This window comes from Macrobrachium nipponense, chromosome 45 (genome assembly GCF_015104395.2).
Source record: "Macrobrachium nipponense isolate FS-2020 chromosome 45, ASM1510439v2, whole genome shotgun sequence".
NCBI lineage: Eukaryota > Metazoa > Arthropoda > Malacostraca > Decapoda > Palaemonidae > Macrobrachium > Macrobrachium nipponense.
The window spans coordinates 36,907,797-36,926,204 of record NC_061105.1 but is presented as its reverse complement, the minus strand read 5'-3'; the positions used below and the strand labels follow the sequence as shown (position 1 = coordinate 36,926,204).

Genomic DNA, 18,408 nt, shown 5'->3' with positions numbered 1-18,408 from the left:
ATGAAAAAGAAGGCAGTTTCTCTCGCTTGTTTTGACGCCTGTCAGGAGCGTGACGCTTTTCTGCACGCTTCTTTTGACGCTTGGCTTGAACGGGACGCTCGGATGGACGCCGAGCGCGCGCAAGGACGCCGAGCGTCCTCGCCAGTGGACACCGAGCGCACGCCAGGTTTGTCTCCTGGCTGAACGTTTCTGTTGAACTCTTCAAGCTCTTGTTTAAGATTTGAGCCTCAAGAATGTGAAGTAAGCAGTGCTTCGGAGGAAGCTTAAAGTGAACAGACAACTTCGTCTTCGAAACCCAGCAAGACCTCGGGTTTCGTGAATTCAAGAGGTCTCTGTCAATATTATATTGCTTTTCGCAAAGGTGGATGGAGTTAAGGAAAGCTCAAGGGAAGATCTCGTTTTCTCTACCGCAGTCAAGACTTTGCGATAAGGTAGTTACGGGTTATGTAAAGGCTCGACGTCCTGTACGTCAGGACTCTCGGCAACGTTCAGTAGGATTCTTGCAAAGGCACTCATCAAAAGGACGCTCTTCAGGAAAGCGCAAGACAGGACTTCCTTTGCCATACTGCCAATAAATTTTAAGCTTTAGCAGGCATTAGTTGTGATACGGGAGAGGAAGCTGGTTGGAGAGTTTCTTCCTCTTCCCAGGATAATTTTGCAAGCTTTTTAGCCCATCTGAAAGGGTTTTTTCAGATGATAGATTTTGTTAGTTTCTAGTCGGGACTACGCTGCTGAATTGAACATCGTCGTTCTACCTGCCGTAAGCCCAGTCTCTTAACAGGATTCTTGCCCCTTCCTCGTTTGAGACGGGAATCGGAAAAATAAAATGCTCGACTTCCTGGATTACGTTTTGTCAATTCAGTGACTTTCCCCCATTGACAATATACTACTATCGTTTTGTCAAGTAAGTGGGTATCCCATCATTGACAAAATATCTCTTTGTCCCGTAAATGGGTTAGTTCTCATTGACAAACATCTCATTAACTTGATATTGCGTGAGCGAATAAGCTGTTATTGACAAGATTCGGAAGAGCTCTCATTCGTCATTCGCAGACTCGTACAAGAAATAGACTTGTAGACTACGTCAATGAACGCTTATGTCCAATAACATAAGAAGCTTGAGCTGTCTGCTTCGATTCTCTAAGTTTTGTTCATGAAACTTGCCTGTCAGATATGTATGTAGCTGTATTTCCGAATTCAGCTATATATATGTCTGCCAGGTAAGTATGAACAAACTTTATTGTAATATAATACAGGCGGTCCCCGGGTTACGACGGTTCCGGCTTACGACGTTCCGAGGTTACGACGCTTTTTCTTAAATATTCAATGGAAAAATCCGTCCTGGGTTACGACGCTTGTTCCGAGGTTACGACGCTGACGCTTCCGACGCTCCGAGTTAACGACGCTTTTAAAAAACGCATACTATGATAAAAATCCTTTATAGTTTAGCACAGTATATAATAAAAATAAGTTTCTGGTTAGATTACAACAAAAATTTTTGAGATTATGATGATTTTCGACACTTTTTATGTTGTATTTTCTATGTTTTTAGTGACGCCTCATATGCGGAACTAGTTTCCGAGCGAATGAATACTACTAGTTTACATATAACAGTCCAAAAGCGCAAATAATGAAAAAATCATTGCTTGTTTCCAGTAATAATAACAAAACGAAGTTTCTGGTTAGATTACAACACAAATTCCAAGTATCCAAAGAGAGACATTATCCAGTAATTTGATCAGAGAGAGAGAGAGAGAGAGAGAGAGAGAGAGAGAAGAGAGAGAGCGAGAGAGAGAGAGATAGAGAGAGAGAGAGAGAAGAGAGAGAGCATCTTCCGACGCTCCGAGTTAAGGACAGAGAAGTGTTCGTTCGTTAAACGGCCTCTGACTCATGCCAGTAAATGTTTTGTTATACTAATAATATAAGCCTATTTAAAGATACGTTTACTTAATTAGTCTATATGATACGTAATAGTAATCACCTGTTCTTGTAGCCCTCAATATTTTGGTAAAATCGAGTATCCAAGAGAGACATTATCCAGTACGTAATTTTGATCAGAGAGAGAGAGAGAGAGAGAGACGAGAGAGAGAGAGAGACGCTTTGGCAACAATGGTCTCGGGGGTTTTTATAGCTTCCTTCTGCTTGATGATCGTGGATATTGTAGAAGGATTTCGACCATACTCGTTTGCCAAATCGACGATACGAACGCCACGTTCATGCTTTGCTATAATTTCATGTTTTGCTTCCATCGAAATCATTTTCTTGGGTTTTTTCTTATCACCTGCTTTGTCTTTAGCTTTGAGACCCATGGTTAATAATAAAATAGACAAAATAACACGAAAAATAGGCGCAAATACAACGAACTAAACAACGACGTGTTAACATGCAGCACCAACAAACAAACAGACTGAACGCCATTTATCGGTCGCCTATACAACTAACACTCATCGCAAAATCGTATCTCAAATATTTCGTTGTATATCAAAGCTTGTATTTTCGCAAATTTTCTGTTGTATCTCAAAACATTCGTATATTAGGGCAATCGTATGTCAAGTTTCCAATGTAATTTGATCAGAGAGAGAGAGAGAAGCGAGAGAGAGAGAGAGAGAGAGAGAGAGAGAGAGAGAGAGCGAGAGAGAGAGAGAGAGACGCTTTGGCAACAATGGTCTCGGGGATTGACGTAACGTTTATTTTCTGAACAGATAGGACAGAGAAGTGTTCGTTTCATTAAACGGCCTCTGACTCATGGCAGGAAATGTTTTGTTGATACTAATATATAAGCCTATTTAAAGATACATTTACTTTAATTAGTCTATATGATACGTAAATAGTAATCAGCTGTTCTTGTAGCCCTCAAGATTTTGCAAAATCACTCCAGGTTGTACATAAAACTTCAAGAATGTAGTGTCACCAGAGGATTACAATAGTTTTTACCTTCAAGAACCAGCATTCTTTTGTGAAAATAACTCCAGGTTGTACATAATACTACAGGAAACAACATATAGTGTAAACCAAAGGATTACAAGTAAGGTTTTTATAACTTTTTATTAGTTTAAGACATATTTCCAAGCGTCGTTCCGGCTTACGACGATTTTCGGCTTACGACGCGTCTCAAGAACGGAACCCCCGTCGTAACCCGGGGACTGCCTGTATCATATTTTGCCTTGCGTTATTTTACTACTGGTTGGTTCAAGTCATATATGCTTGCTGTAGTTACCTCTTCGGATGGCAACCGAGAGGTCTATTGTCTATTATTTTTAAGGACATTTTAATCGTTACTCCCTGCAGCCTTCCAGGAGTTTCCGATTTATCTTTTACCGTTGTATGGTAGTGTTATGACGACACAAACGCATCTATATATTTAGCGTTTTCTGTTTCGCTTAAATATACCAGCTTGAGAGTCTCTTTCTGCTCAAAAATAACGGACCTATTTCTTCGTAGAATAGGGTAGCTGGCAACCCAGGCATAAAGTTAAGAGGCGACGTTCGTAAGCTGCTGCTGTGACTGTCCTCCAGTCCAAGTCCAACCGAGCCAGTACCAGCTCGTGCGCTGTCATGCGCGGTAGGTTACGTCTCTCTCTCCTGCGGGATTGACTGAATAACCGTATCTCTGTGCTGGCGGTTACGTCTCTCCTGCGGGATTGACTGACTAACTGTATCTCTGCCCTACAATTACGGACTTTAGCCTAAGATTGAGGGGATTTCTTGCATGAATGAATAAACATTGCATTCGTTTTGCCTTACTATGTTCAACAGAGATATCTTTCTCCTTTCGGTGCTCGTTACCGCACGGTATAGGACTACGAGTCTACCGCAACATTGCACTATTATATGCTCTCCTGCTTAGGTAAAGCGCAGCCTTATTAGGGAAGTAAACATACTGTGTGAGGGAATGGATGAGCTTGCTGGGGACCATTTCCTTCCTAAAGAAGTTTGTTTCTCTGAATAGACTGCAATTCTGACCTCTATTTGTTTTTCCTTCCGGGAAACTGAAATTTTATTCGAGATCTAGGAATGATTCTGAACATCTCTCAGTGCATCAAGTATCACCTGAGGTGATAGAAGGAAGGTGCCGGACATCTGGAGAGGGTTTCAGATGTCCTGGATCATAATCTGAGAGAAGTGGAAGCAATTCGGTCGTCCCTCCAGTCCTCGAAACGAGTTTTTGGAACCAGTGGTCCATATCAACTCTGATCTTCCACAGCTCTCTCATATCTTAGGAAGTATCTTCTCTCGGTCCCTGTTCGGGTTTACGAGAAAGAGCCTATTATAACAACAGACGTAAAATGTAACGATCCTCTAGAGGTTCGTTACAGGATTGCAAAAGTCCGTACGAATCGTCTCGATCGACGGCAGCAACTACTGACTTCCGAGTGGATTCTTTCTTTAGAAGTATGTTGAGAGTTGTGGAGACTTTAGGGACGTCCTTTCATTCATCTCTATGCTATGTTGAGGACGAAGAGGCTTCTTCTTCTCTGCTCCCTTATTCTCGATCCGAGAGCGGTACCATTAAACGCCATCCTATGATATTAAACGGGGATGGATGTTTAGTCTCTTTTCCCCTTTTTCAAACGCTTAGGAATTGTTATAAGATGATTTATGACGTCACAGGGAGCGACAATGACGCTGATCGCCCCATGTTGGCCTTCAAGATCCTAGATTCACAGAGGTCACGTCCTTCCTAGTTCACTTTCCAAGGACCTTTTCCGAGAGAGTCGGTCTACTCTAACACAAAAGGTACCTATAACCTCTCCGCTCTGAGTCTGACCACGTTCAGACTATCGAGATGTTGACAGCATAAGATTACCGTCTTCCCTTTCCGTTTGAGGAATGGGATAAGCTGGCAGTCACAACTATTAAAGAATACGCAAATATGTTGTTGATGGCCTTTGGGCTCAGAGATTTGCTTCTGTCAAACAACAAAGCCCTTCACGATCTTTGAGTTCTGTGGAATCTCGAAACTCGCTCACCATCTACTTTTTGTCTCACCTGTTTTCTCGGAGTCAGACACTCTTGCGAGATCAGGCGACATATAGTAGCCCTGAGTTTCTTGTTGACGAAGTCGGTTGCGTTTATACACCCCCGATGATCGTTTTACATGAGACCAGGTTGGACTGTCAGGCATTCGTCCTTCGGGGCTGAATCGGCTTTTTTGCTCCTCGCTCCTTTCTCCTGGCACCAGAAGCTCGAGTCAGGAGTTGCTCAGGAGTTGATTCGCTAACGACGTGGGGTTGCGTTGATACACCCCCCAAGGTTTGCTTAGCTTGAATCGCCCAGGCAGTCCAGACACTCATCCTTCAGCGAAGAATAGTGCCTTATGGTTTTCAGGGTACAGCCTTGCTGTCCTTGATTCGTCTGACTGGTCTACTGGTCGGTCACCTGACTTTAGTACAGACGGACTGACTGTGCATGTCCAGATCGAAGCTTTCTATATGGAACTTAGACGTAGTCTGAAGTTCTTGATGTCAAAGCTTTCGAACCTATCCTTTTGGTTAACTTATTGCACGTGACCAAAAAGGCCTATTTTCTAACCACTCTAGATACGACAAAGAGGGTTAGTGAGGTTTTAAGCCATTGTCAGAAGTTTTGGCTTTAGGGAACACAATGCGGTGTGTTCGCTAAACCTTCCGTTGTGGCCTAAGAATGGAAACCCGTCAAGTCCTTGGGCCAGGAGCTTGGAATCAAGGAATGGCAAAAGTTATTGGGCAAGAGCCAGAGAGAGTCCTGTGCCCTGTCGGGTCTCAAGTTTTAGCTACATAAAACTAAAGAAGTTTTATGTAGCTAAAACTTTTATCTGCAGTGTTCCGAAAAAGACCAGACTTGCCCATATCAAAGAACACCCTGGCTTTAGTGTTGAGGAGTTCTTTCAAAAAGGCTCCTTCATTGTGTTTGCACAAAGATTTGATATCTTTTGATCTGAATGCTCATGAGGTGAGGGCGCGGCCTCGGAAGCATTTCAACAGAGCATGGCACTCAGTAACATACTGAGTACCACGTTTTAGCGAAGCAACTCTGTGTTCGCTTCACACTTCCTGCGGGATGTGAAGATGGTATATGAGATCTGCTGCTCGCTAGGGCCATACGTGTCTGCAGACACAATCTTGGGAGCAAGAAGTACCACTCATCCTATCCTTTAGAAAATGGTTAGGAAGAGCTCTTAATTTAGTTATTGAGTCGCCGCCAATGGCGACTTCTTAACTCTTAAGCCTTAGTTAAAACATCTTAACTTTGGCTAGGTTGGTCAGGTGGTGATATATATAATATATATATATATATATATATATATATATATATATATATATAATATATCTATATATATATATATATATATATCTATATATATATATATATATATATATATATATATATATATATATATATTTTACTTCTTACTTAGCCGCCCTCATGGTATGGTCAATATGGTCTAGTCACATTGTGGTCACGCCCCCGTTGACAGATCATCTGGAGTGCACCAGCTTTATAGGTCTCTACCTCGCTGGCAACTCTAGTAAAGCAGAAGCAGACTTGGGTGACAGTAATCACTAAGTCAGCTATGCTAACAGGTGGAACCAAGATGTAAATCATCTGCATGCTTATGTTTCCCAAAATCCTTCTATTCTGTCCCTTCCCACCTCCAACGGTGGGATTCAGCTATATATATATCTGACAGGTAAGTTTCATGAACAAAATGATATTGTTATGATACAATAAAGTTTGTTCATACTTACCTGGCAGATATATATAATCAAGTTCCCACCCACCTCCCCTCAGGGGACAGTGGAAATAAAAATTATGAATAGAAAACGGGAATGGTTCCTGATACCCGCCTCCCAGCGGCGGGAATGGGTACTAACCACCTGGCCGACCACTGCATGTGTCGGAAGTTTTTTAAATTCTGTCGGACTTCAGAAAATACAGCTATATATATATTTGCCAGGTAAGTATGAACAAACTTTATTGTATCATAACAATATCATTTTAGTGGAGTCCCCTCTTCCCTTAGTTGCATATATTTGTACTTTAATTCCATTTCTTTTAGTTGCTTCATACAATGTTCTGTATTATTTTCCTCCAGTTTTTACCCACACTCAAGAACAAATAATTTGTGCCAACATTTTGGGCCTAGAGTGATGTAATGATCTGGTTAACAGTATACGTATAATGATATTGATAACTGAAACAGACAAACTGTTTTAATGATGGTTTCTTAAGTCTTTTTCAATTAAGTTGCTTCATGTTATTTTCAAACAGTGTGGCTGGTTGAAAACACACTTTTCATCAGATTTCATGAGGCGGATAATGAATGGCTTCCCATTCTGCTGTCAAGTTAGTGCATTGAAAAGTAAGAAGAGAAAGAAGGATAAGTAAGTATTGTTTTGTGTTTCTGCTTAATAATAAAGTGTGCTTTGATGTCAGGCTGATAATAGTAAAAAAGTATTTTTATATAAATAACTTGCCAAGTAATTACATAGGTAACATTTCTTTTTAAAAAATTTCCACCAGTGATTCTATTGTTTTCGTATTAGTTACGTACTGGGCCTGCCCCACTGTTGGAGCACTCGGGAAACAGCTTGGCTGGTAGCTCAATCTTGTTTCTGCCAGCTTATCATACACATTGGTGCCAATGCAATAGAGTTTTTAGTTTTCATTTGTATTTTGATGTACAATTGCTTTGTTTCAGTAGCCAGCAAGTTTTTGTCAGCTTATTTGCTTTTTGGATAGTTTGTCTAGTTTTTTAGAAAATTATGTCTGATTCCAGCACTCCTAGTTTTTGCTATTGCAGTGTAGGGTGTAAGACTAGGTTAACAAAATCCTACTACGATCCTCATTCAAAATGCAGATGTAGAGGCCAAAAATGTAGTAAGGAGACAATTTGTGATGAATGTTCTTTTTGAAATGTAAAGCATTGGAAAGTGCTTAGATTGCACTTAGATAAGTTGACAAGGAATAGGAAGAGAAAAGCGCCTTCTAGAGCCAACTCTCATAGACTAGAAATTAGCCATGCTATTCCTTTTATAGGGAGCTCCTAGTTAACAGCGTGGGTTCTGTTCCTGGCTGAGTACCGATAACAGAAAATTGGCAATAATTAGGGTAATTAATGCCATGTACAATGTCGTAAGCACCATTAAACCGTTATTGTTAAACTGGTTACCGAAACTGATAAACTGCTACCGACGCCCAAAATTGCTTGCCGTCGCTGAAAATCTGGTTAACAACGTCGGTAGCCAAGCACCATAAAACCGAAACACCTATAAGCAGGGCTGCCTGTACTACTACTATTCCTGCTTTTTCTCCTAATAAACTAGCCCTATTATTATTCATATACCTATTCTCTTGCCTGGCTCCCTTACATCTGACCCTAATATCATCCCAGTCTCGAATCTAGGTTTGATAATTAGATAGGTGTTGTAGTTAGTATTGTGGCAGAATTGGGAGAGTCAATGAGAGCACTTATGGATAAAGTGTTCACAGAAAAAGTGATGAGTGATAGTATAGTGCAAGTGGAGGAAGTGGCTATCCGTCCCGTTGAGTTCCTTAGGTGAAGGTCCCTGGGAAAAGACATTAGTCACTTCTCCCATCGCATTGTCAGCTTACTTAAGGACATTCAGCCCTTTTGGAGGAAGTTTCCTCCCTCCAAGGCCATAGATGAAGCCGAGAACTCCGAAAACATCAGGGAGCTGGAGACCAGCCTTAGATATAAGCGCCCTTGGTCATTTTGTCCTGAATTCAAAATTCAAGATTCAGATGAAGCATTCAGTCTTTTCATCCATTCACCAGGGTGACTGGATGATAACACTGGACATGCAGGATGCATAATTCCACATTCTGATCCATACAGACTCTAGGAAGTATCTAAGGATCATCTTTCAAGATAAAGTATATTAATTTCGGTCCCTTTGTTTCGTACTTTCAACGACCCTTCAAGTGTTCATTCAAGTACTTGCACATCTCTCAAAATAGCTCCATTTGATAGAGATCAATGTAACTGTATCTGAATGACTGCCTACTTTGATCCCCATCAAAGGAAAAAGGTGTGAAGGACTTGCACAAGGTTTTGTTTCTTACCAAGGAACTGACTCTTCTTATCAACCTACAGAAGTCTCATTTGACCTGTCCCAAGAAATCCTCTATTTGGGGACAACTCTCAACTCTGACTTTTCAAACTTTTCTGTCTCCCAAGATAATATCCATTTGCCTTCAGAAAGTGCACAGGTTTATAGCCCTTCATTGTGCTTGGCTCAACAATGGATGAGGCCACGGGACATTAGCATCTATAGAGATGTTTGTCAAATTGGGCAGACTGCATATGAGAGTTCTCCAATTCTTCCTAAAAGCTAACTGGGACAAGAAAACACAGCCGGACACTCACGTGTGTACAATCGCCCTGGAGATCAAAGCAGACCTTTAATGGTGGCTGTCCGAATAAAGACTATAAGAAGGGAAATCCCTTCAACCTCAGAACCCTGACCTAGGCTTTTATTCAGACGTATCAAACTTCGGCTGGGGAGCTCTACTGTGGAATCAGGAAGTATCTGGCACGTGGACCCCCGAGCAACAAACTCTTCATTCAAATGTCAAGGTTTTGCAAGATGCAGGCTAAAGTCTTCTAGCGTCGTCTACCAGACCAAGTGGGCAGTCTTTTGCCGATGGTGACTCAAGCACAAATCTCTTCTTCAAAGACATCTGGAACACAGATTGCTGATTTCCTCCTATATCTGAGGAATTCTAGGAATTTTGCTAAATTGTAAAAAATTACAAGATAATTTCAGGATGAAAAGACTAATGAGTTTAATGAGGTTAAGAGAAAATTGATGAAAATTAAATGTCTTTAATACAGAAAAGTTAAGTTTTTAAGACTGCAATTACCAAAAGCTATTGCTTCGTAAAATTAAGTATCAAATCTCCAGTATACATGAAGGTTAGTTTCCCGTTAGTTCCAAGACGTTAGCTCCTGACCTCTCCTCACTTCAAGGTTCCACCCTATTCAGCAAAACTTCAACCTATGGGAAAAGAACCAAGTAATACTGAGCAATGAATTGCAATCTCAAAGTGCACTTACTCAAAGTATGAAAAATTATACCAAGACTAGGCAAAAACTTGAATCTCGAATGATATACGTACAGTGGTACCTCGTTTGTTGAACCTTTCTTATGTCAAATTTTCTGTTTTTTAAACAAAATTTCCGAGAAAATTTTATATAGTTTGTCGAACAAATGCTTGTACTTCAAACCAACTGATTATCTAGTTTATACTTGTATTTGACCGCTTACTGTGTCCTACAAGAAAAACTGTATTAAAATTTTTTTTTTCATTTACAATATATATAGTTTAATGATAACCATATTCAACACAATAAAAGTATAAAGCATTTCAATATAAAATTTAGCTTTCAAAATAAAATTTAGCATAAAAGATGTATAAAATCATATGTAACTGCGGTGACGTCACATGCAGCTGACTTGAGACTGAACAAGGAAGCGTTGATATGTTGAGGAGAGAAGAAGAGAGTTAAAATATTACTGTATGTATGTAAAAGCAATAACAGTTCACATAAAAAAGGGCATTTTGCAATAGATTTAACATAACAAAATATGAAAACGATCTAATGCAGTACAGAAAAAAAAATTAATTGAGCCAGTGTTCGGTGCGCCGAGTGAAACGATCTAGTTGAACAGTATTAACAAAATAGTAAATGAAAGAACAAAGCTTTTCACAATAAAATTTAGCATAAATGATTAACAAAAGCTAACTTTAGGTAGAGGGGGGAGGGAGCATTTATATTTTTGAGGAATAATGAATGAATGATTGTAAGTTATCGTGTGTCGTGATATTGTTGAGGAGAGAAGAAGAGACAGTAGAATCTTTACTATATGTACGTAAAAGCAGTACCAATTCACATAAAAAAAATAAAATGTTATTTCACAGTAAATTTAACATAATGATAAAACATGATGATAATCTAATGCAATACAGTAAAAGAAAAACCTGCTCCAGTCAGTGTTTGGTGGACTGATTGAGATGATAAAGAGCGAGAGGAGAGGAGAGGGAAGAAGGGGTCTGCTTCCCACTGACTTATCAGCTGGGCTGGGATGATTATTTGCCATTTCTTTGACTTACACTCGATCTGTCCAAATCACATATTTTTGTTATGGTAAAATACCCATCTAGTGACAATTGCTTTTTACGATTTTTAACTATACTGTAAAAGTAACTCAGCTCTGTAAAAGTAACTCAGCTCTGTAATAAACAAACTGCCACTGCGTTCAGCTTCTGCATGCCTTCGATTATTTGTTTAAATGACTTCCTTGTGAAAAGTTATTTAATCTCCCTGTTCTTTCCTTTTCTTGCATTCTCTACTTACTATTTATTTGTTTGCAATATCCTCATGTTTATTTTAAAGTCTGCCATTTGCAAAACACACTATTGATTCCTTTGATTATCCTTGTAAAGAGTGAATAAAATTTATTTTATCAACTTTTGCCTAATGCAACCATTTCAGTTTCCTCAAAGGGTTTCCATCTCTCCTCCCACCATCTCCCAGCTGGCTGGGCATCATTTTCACCAAACAGCTTGTAAATCATACACAGAAAAAATAGAATTTCAAACATTTTACTTCATATAATGTACTGTTTCATTACTTTACACTCTTAATTTAACTTTTGAACACATTAATAATAGAAACAATTTGTAAAGGGGACTTTTTGGGTTGGCTGGAACAAATTATCCTGATTCTCTTTATTTCTTATGGGGATATTTGTTTCATATTTCAAACAAATTGTACTTTGAACAACCTTCTGGAATGGTTTAAGTTCGAAGTCTGAGGTACTACTGTACTCAATAGTATGTGAATCACTTCATTATAGGCTGCAAAACTAACAAAGGGCCTTGCCTCAACCATCTTTAAATGTAAATAAAGGCAATCCCCGGTTATTGGTGGAGGATTCATTCCCAGGGGCATGCCCATAAGCGAAAACCATCATTAACCAAAACTTGGTGATTAATGGCGCTTACGGAGCCGATAACTGGTTATTGGTACCATAAGCACCCTTATGGTGTGCCATAAGAACCCTTATGACACTGATAACTGGAACTTGACCCGTTATGCACCATAAGTCACTGATTTTATGGCACTAGACAAGCCCCATAAAACCGGATCACTGATGACTGAGTCTGCCAATAACTGGGGACTGCCTGTACACTTTTGCCTACCTTGTAAACATAGCACCCTTGAATCTGTATTACATGAACTTACCTGAGTTAGGCAGCCAGCAGCAAAATCTTGAAACTTGAGCTGCCTTCTGTCACCATGCATAGTCCTCCACCTTCAATATCGTACTTATTATGAAGAGTCAAGACTTGACAAGTCATCCCTTCAGGTGCATTACTACATCAGTACCTCCGGGAAACATTTCATCAGCAAAAAATATGTAGAAATAGAATCTTGATCACCCGACCAGCCAATTTAATAAAGCCCTCAAGTTTTCAAATAATTTTCCTGTCTTGTCCCTAGCGATGGTGGTGGTAGTTGAGTGATAGTGGTACAAAAATACTCAGTTACAGGAGCTTCTCCCATATCCTTGTCCAGTCTGACGTACGGTATGTCAACTGATGATGTGTCCAAGGATCTTGGAGACTTGAAAGTCCATGTATGTACAAATTTAAGGGTTTGCTTAACTAAATTGATTACAGTAGTGCCTCAGGTTATGAAATTAATCTGTTCCGAAGCGACCTTCGTAACCTGATTTTTTTGTATTGAACTACGTTTTACATGTAAATTGCCTAATTCGTTTCAAGCCCTACAAAAACACCACAGTAAATTTTATAATAAAGCTAAATTGACCAATAAACAATGAAATACAACAATTTGGACCATTCAATACCTAACATAACAATGACTGTACCTGTAAATTAAGTGTATTAGTGTACAGGGTACAAGAAATACTGTATGTACATGTACGTGCATATGTAGTAAAATGTGGAACCTTACCTTTCGAGTGAGGCAATGTCCAAAAGTGACGACAGAGAAGGACAAATGGCAGAAAACATGAACTCTTAACTTTACGAAACACATTAAAAATGGCAGAAAACATTAACACTAAACTTTATGAAACACATTGACAAATGGCAGAAAACATTAACACTTCTTGATTATCTCCATCTTTGTTCTCCATAGAAAGCATCCTCTTCTTTCCGTGAACTTCAGCAACATTCTTGGTGACCCATGGCTAATAACATAAGTAATTAAGTTTACACAGCGATACAGTAACTTACTGAACAACAAAAGTGAAATCACTAACACGAATTAATGTTAACAAACAAAATATATGTGAAAGAACGAATTCCAGTGTTTACGATAACGCTGCCGCAAAAAATGGTCAAGGAATGCCTTTACAAAGAGACATGATAGGACAGATGCTGACCAATAGGAGAGCAGGATCTTACGGCGGTGACTAGCATCAGGAACCAATGGGAGAGCGGGAGGATGGTGGCAAGTCTACTGAGTTGGCGGCGCGCTAGTTTTAAAATTGTTCTTGGCGGCCTGGGCGAATCTCGGACTTTACCCTTTCGCAACCTGAATTATTTTCGTACAAAAGCGAAAAAAATTTCGTCTTTGCTTTCGTAACCTAAATTTTTTTTATGTAGGGACTTTCGTATGTAGAGGTTCCACTGTACTTTAGTTGTAGTATTTTGAGATTCAAATTTTACAAAAAGGTTATATTTGCATAAATATTTTTGTACAGGAATTTTTCTTCCTCAGTTATCAAACTTGGACATTAACGACCTAATAAAGTCTTTTGATATGTCAAAGCAGAGGAAGGGCAATCTGGTTTCTTGAAACCTGGATATATTTTTGAAATGGCTGACAGGTCCTACTTTTGAACCCCTTCGTTCCACCTCTCTTTGAACCTCGCTTGTAAGACATCTCCCTCTTGGTGCTAGCTACTGCGAAGCCATTGATAAAAGGGTAGTTTTACCATAGGTTTTTTGGCCAAGAACAAGGACCCGTCCAATGCCTGGCCTTGCTCTTTCACCATTAAGAATTTAATGGACATCCTTAGCTCCGATGAAGTAGAAAGAGTACTTTGTCCTGTAAGAGCTCTGAGGTACTATCTGAATAGGACAGATAATATCAGAGGGCCATCCAGTAACCTCGGGTGTTCAGTTAAGAAACCGCCTCATCCTCTGTCTAAGAATGCCTTGTTGTTCTTCCTGAGAGACTTGGTTTCAGAGGCTTATTCTTGGATCCAGGAAGACACACTGCCTATATTTAAAGTGGAAGCTCATGAAGTCAGAGCAGTACCTGCCACTTTGGCTTTCAGGCACAATTTATCCTTATCACCCATTCTTCAGTCAACTTACTGGAAGTGTAAGTCTGTTTTCACATCTCATTATTTGAGGGAGATGGAAACTGTTTGATAATTGCAGTACCTTGGACCGTAATTGGTGGCTGGCATGGTATTGGGTGAAGATGCATAGAAAGAGTTCTTTTCTTCTACTATTAATATACCTTGGTGTAGGGTTTTCAAGTTTTTGGGGAGCCTGGGGGTACTGTGTTGATCGTGTAGACCAGTGTGGCAGGATAAATCAAAGGTAGACTTAAAAAAACTAACTTCATTTACCTCTGAGATCCAACTTAACAAGTGCCTACATCATTACGCTTTGCTCTCCTTCCCGCTCACAACGTAAACATAAGCAAACCTCACATACAAAGTACAAGCGCAAAGCGCAACGTCATGCACAAACATTCTCAAGAGAGTTAGCATATTCCCTCTTTTGAAAGAAAACAAAAGAATCCACTTCTTATAAAATCTATTTAAGATTTCAGCGATCCACTCTCAAACACACTAGCAATTCTCAAAGAATTTACCACTTTTTGTTTACACATCAGCCAACTGTGCTTTTGAATCTACCCAAAATATCTTGAACTCTCATTCTGAACCAATTCATTAATAATAGATATGTCAGTTCTCAATATCTTTTCAGAAACATTTTTAACCAAGAACACATTCTCATAAAGTGAACAGTTATCCACATAGAGTTCCACTTTCCATCATACAGTATTCATGACAACATGTTCCCAAGATAGGAAGCCATATCCACTGGCTCACAGCTGCTAGTGTTTCTGCTGCAAGACTGCTTTTTACAACCCTTCATATTTTCTTTGACTCCCAGTATAAAGGACAACTATTTCCTTTTTCAACCACTAAGGAAATCACAAAGCCCCCAGCACTACTAAATCCATGGGGGAGACTGGCATAAGAAGCATCATTGTACACAACCAACTTAATGTAAAACTGTCTCCCAGTCCTGGGCATTACATATAGCTCTCAAAGGTACTATAGTTTTTTTTAGACATTTATTTGCCTCAATCAGATCTTTTACTCAGTATTCATATTTAATCCTCTCTCAGCACTTACATTTATAGATTCAAGAGATTTACCATAGTACTCTTTTTGATGAGGTGTGACACCATACTCATTCTGTACAATATCCAGGCCAATGTATCTGAATATAGCATTACTTTGCTCCCTAACCTGAAAATGATTTCTGATTTGTGCAATAACTACACTTTCAAATATCTTGATTCCTCCCCACAAGAAATCATCTGTATGCGTCAAAATCATACCACACAAATCTCCTTCATAATACCAGTAGAATGCTGCAGGGTCAGTTTTCATCTGATTACATCCCATCTTCAACAGGAAAGTCTCCACAGTGAGATATCATTTTATATTGGCATCATTAAGACCATATACACATTTTTTAAAATTTCCATAGTACATTATCATCAGTCAGCTTCAACAGGTGGAGTAAGATACACTCCACACTCCATGCTCAAACTGTTCATTCTGTAGGAATGCACCCTTAATATCAATTGAATTCACTGCCTATCTTTTGGAAGACAATATACCAACAAAGGATCTCGACACTTCCTTGCTAGCGGTGGGAGAATCTGGCTGGATTTCTTCTTTTTCCTTAAACCTCTGGCAAGTAGCTGCTTTAATTTGCTTTTTTTCATCACTTTTCCTTTTCTGTCATCACCCATCGTTAGGAATTTCCTCTTAAATACCAAAATTCTTCCAGGTTTTTAGTTTCTCTTGTTTTGCTTTATCAAGTTCCTGACTTTGTGTTTTCACAAGCCATTAAGATTTCACTGGCTTCCTGCACTTCATCATCTGATGAAACTGGTACCCATTTTTCTACATCTCTGTTCCAGTCAATGGCTGTTATATGTCCACCTTTATGTTCATCATTTCTCCAACTACTATATTCATCAGACTATTTCTGCAGGAATCTTACTCTGTCCAATCTTTGGAATAATACTCTTAACTGTTAAATTATCTTCAGATGAAGTGACCTCAACTTTGTGTGGTTCTTTTGTTCTTCCTCTTCATTTTTTAATTTTCCACTGCATTCATAACTGCTTTTATCTCATTCTTTTTACTATTATCCATTTCATCCTTTTCTCTTTGATGCCTCAACACACCAAGCAGTGCATTTCTTCCTTCTTCAGTGTTTCTATCAAAACTGCAAGGTATTTCCTGAATGTGTGTTTTGTGTGCTCATACAATATTTGAAACATACTTCAAAATCCCTGTTTTGCCATCTTGACCAATGACTGTTGCTGGTCCTTTCCATTCCTTTTGCAGTACCCTCTTAAAATAGACTTGATCTCCAGTCTTAAGGACTTTACCAGTGGTCTTTACTTTGTGTTTTAGTGCCTGCCATATGTTACGGACTCCGAGATCTCTCAGAGACAATGTTATGGCCTCTGAGGGAGGTCCGCTTCAGGTTCGATATGAAATAATAAAAAAAAAATTATCAACACAAACAGTTGAAACTGGGGATATGAATATAGAAAGAAACACTAACACAACAAAGGTTTATTTACAAGCTTACTAACAAAGGTAAATGCAGAATGGTATCTCCTATTTACATAAACAGATAGAACTTACTTTACCTGCATGAACTGGGGGAACAGTGCGGCAATTGATATACTTGCTACTCGATTTGGCGGTTCGAAGCGCTGGCTTCCTAAATGTAGATCGGCGATTGCGGACGTCCTCTTGACTCCGTATTGCAGAAACTAATCTTCTTGTAAGGCAGGAATTCCCCAACACCTGTAACAGGACCTTTTCTTCTCTGAAGTCCGCTCGACGTCGAGATAACACGGCCGTCCACACCTGAAGACGGCTAGACCAATATCCAACCAACTCTCGAGCAACTTTTCTTCTTGATTGATGCTTCGTCGGTTCCTTCGTCTCTAGTTTCTCTCTGACGATCACTGCTGCTGATCTCTCACTGATAATCTGACTGGTGATCTCTCTCTTTTACGATATCTCTCTCTTCTACGATCACTCCTCTGCAAAGTTCGTTCGTCGTATTTATACGGCACTCTGGGGGCGGAGCCTACGGCGAACGTCACCGACTTCAGGGATTTCTAGAACTTCTTAGATAAATCTAGACGAGGTATTGCATCAGAAATCGCGGCGTTTCTCACGTCCCGATGAGATCCACAACACTTCTGCCGATTCTGGAACAACCACGAACATAAGAGCCTCCAACAGTGGCGCGAAAACCTCCTTGCTGCCGAACTTCTCGAAAATGCGTTCTCCTTTCCTTTATCTTTCTTTGCTATGAAGCAATTACCATCACACGCCCCCCCAAAAGAGAAAAAAAATGAAATCAAATGATTTTATTTTTTTCTAAAGAGAAGCAAGAATTAAACAGCGGGGAAACAATTCTGCATAAAGCTTTAATTCAGTCAACCACGCACACTTCCCCCTTTCACACACTCACTCGTGCGATAACAGAAAACGGTTGTTAGGCTACTTGTTCTGAGAAATCTCTAAAGAGGCTATCAGCTAATACATTATCCTTCTCTCTTACTTTTTCCGTTTTCTGAACTCTGCTTAAAACTTATAAATACTAAAACACCTCTTGTGTTTTTTCTCAAAACTAAACTCACTCAGTAATACTGTTATATGGGCGGAGGCCATGGCACGGGGCGTTGTTTATAATTCTGAAGCAAATTTACATTCATTGCCTTTGCTCTACTCTTACCCACATTAATTCTATAATGCATACTTCCCCTTTCCTCTAACACTGAATAAAGACCTTCATACTTATAAGGTAAAAATGGACTTTCTCTCGAGACTAGTACTAAAGCTTTATCTCTTACACACAAACTTCTCTCTTTTGCTCGAAGATGAGGGTTTCCTTCAGTTTCCCCTTTACTTCCGTTCGGGTTTTCTTTCGCTAATTGCCAAGCGCTTCCGTTCTCCTCCTCAAGCTGCCAAACATCTCTTAGATTGTTTTTATAATAATCAAAATTAGTTATGCAATCATCTCTACCCTTACTTCTAGACAAAGTTCCAAACATATTTATAAATACATTATCAAAAGA

The 18,408-nt window shown here is 39.5% G+C and overlaps 1 protein-coding gene across 1 annotated transcript in view; it reads left to right on the top strand.

Moving 5' to 3' along the window:
* The window catches only part of LOC135214484 (testis-expressed protein 10-like), a 164,363-nt gene that overhangs the window by 118,660 nt on the left and 27,295 nt on the right, over window positions 1-18,408 (top strand). The window contains exon 8 of the mRNA XM_064248837.1: window positions 7,251-7,363. Within this exon, the coding sequence (XP_064104907.1) occupies window positions 7,251-7,363 (113 nt within the window). The remainder of the gene's footprint in view (window positions 1-7,250; window positions 7,364-18,408) is intronic.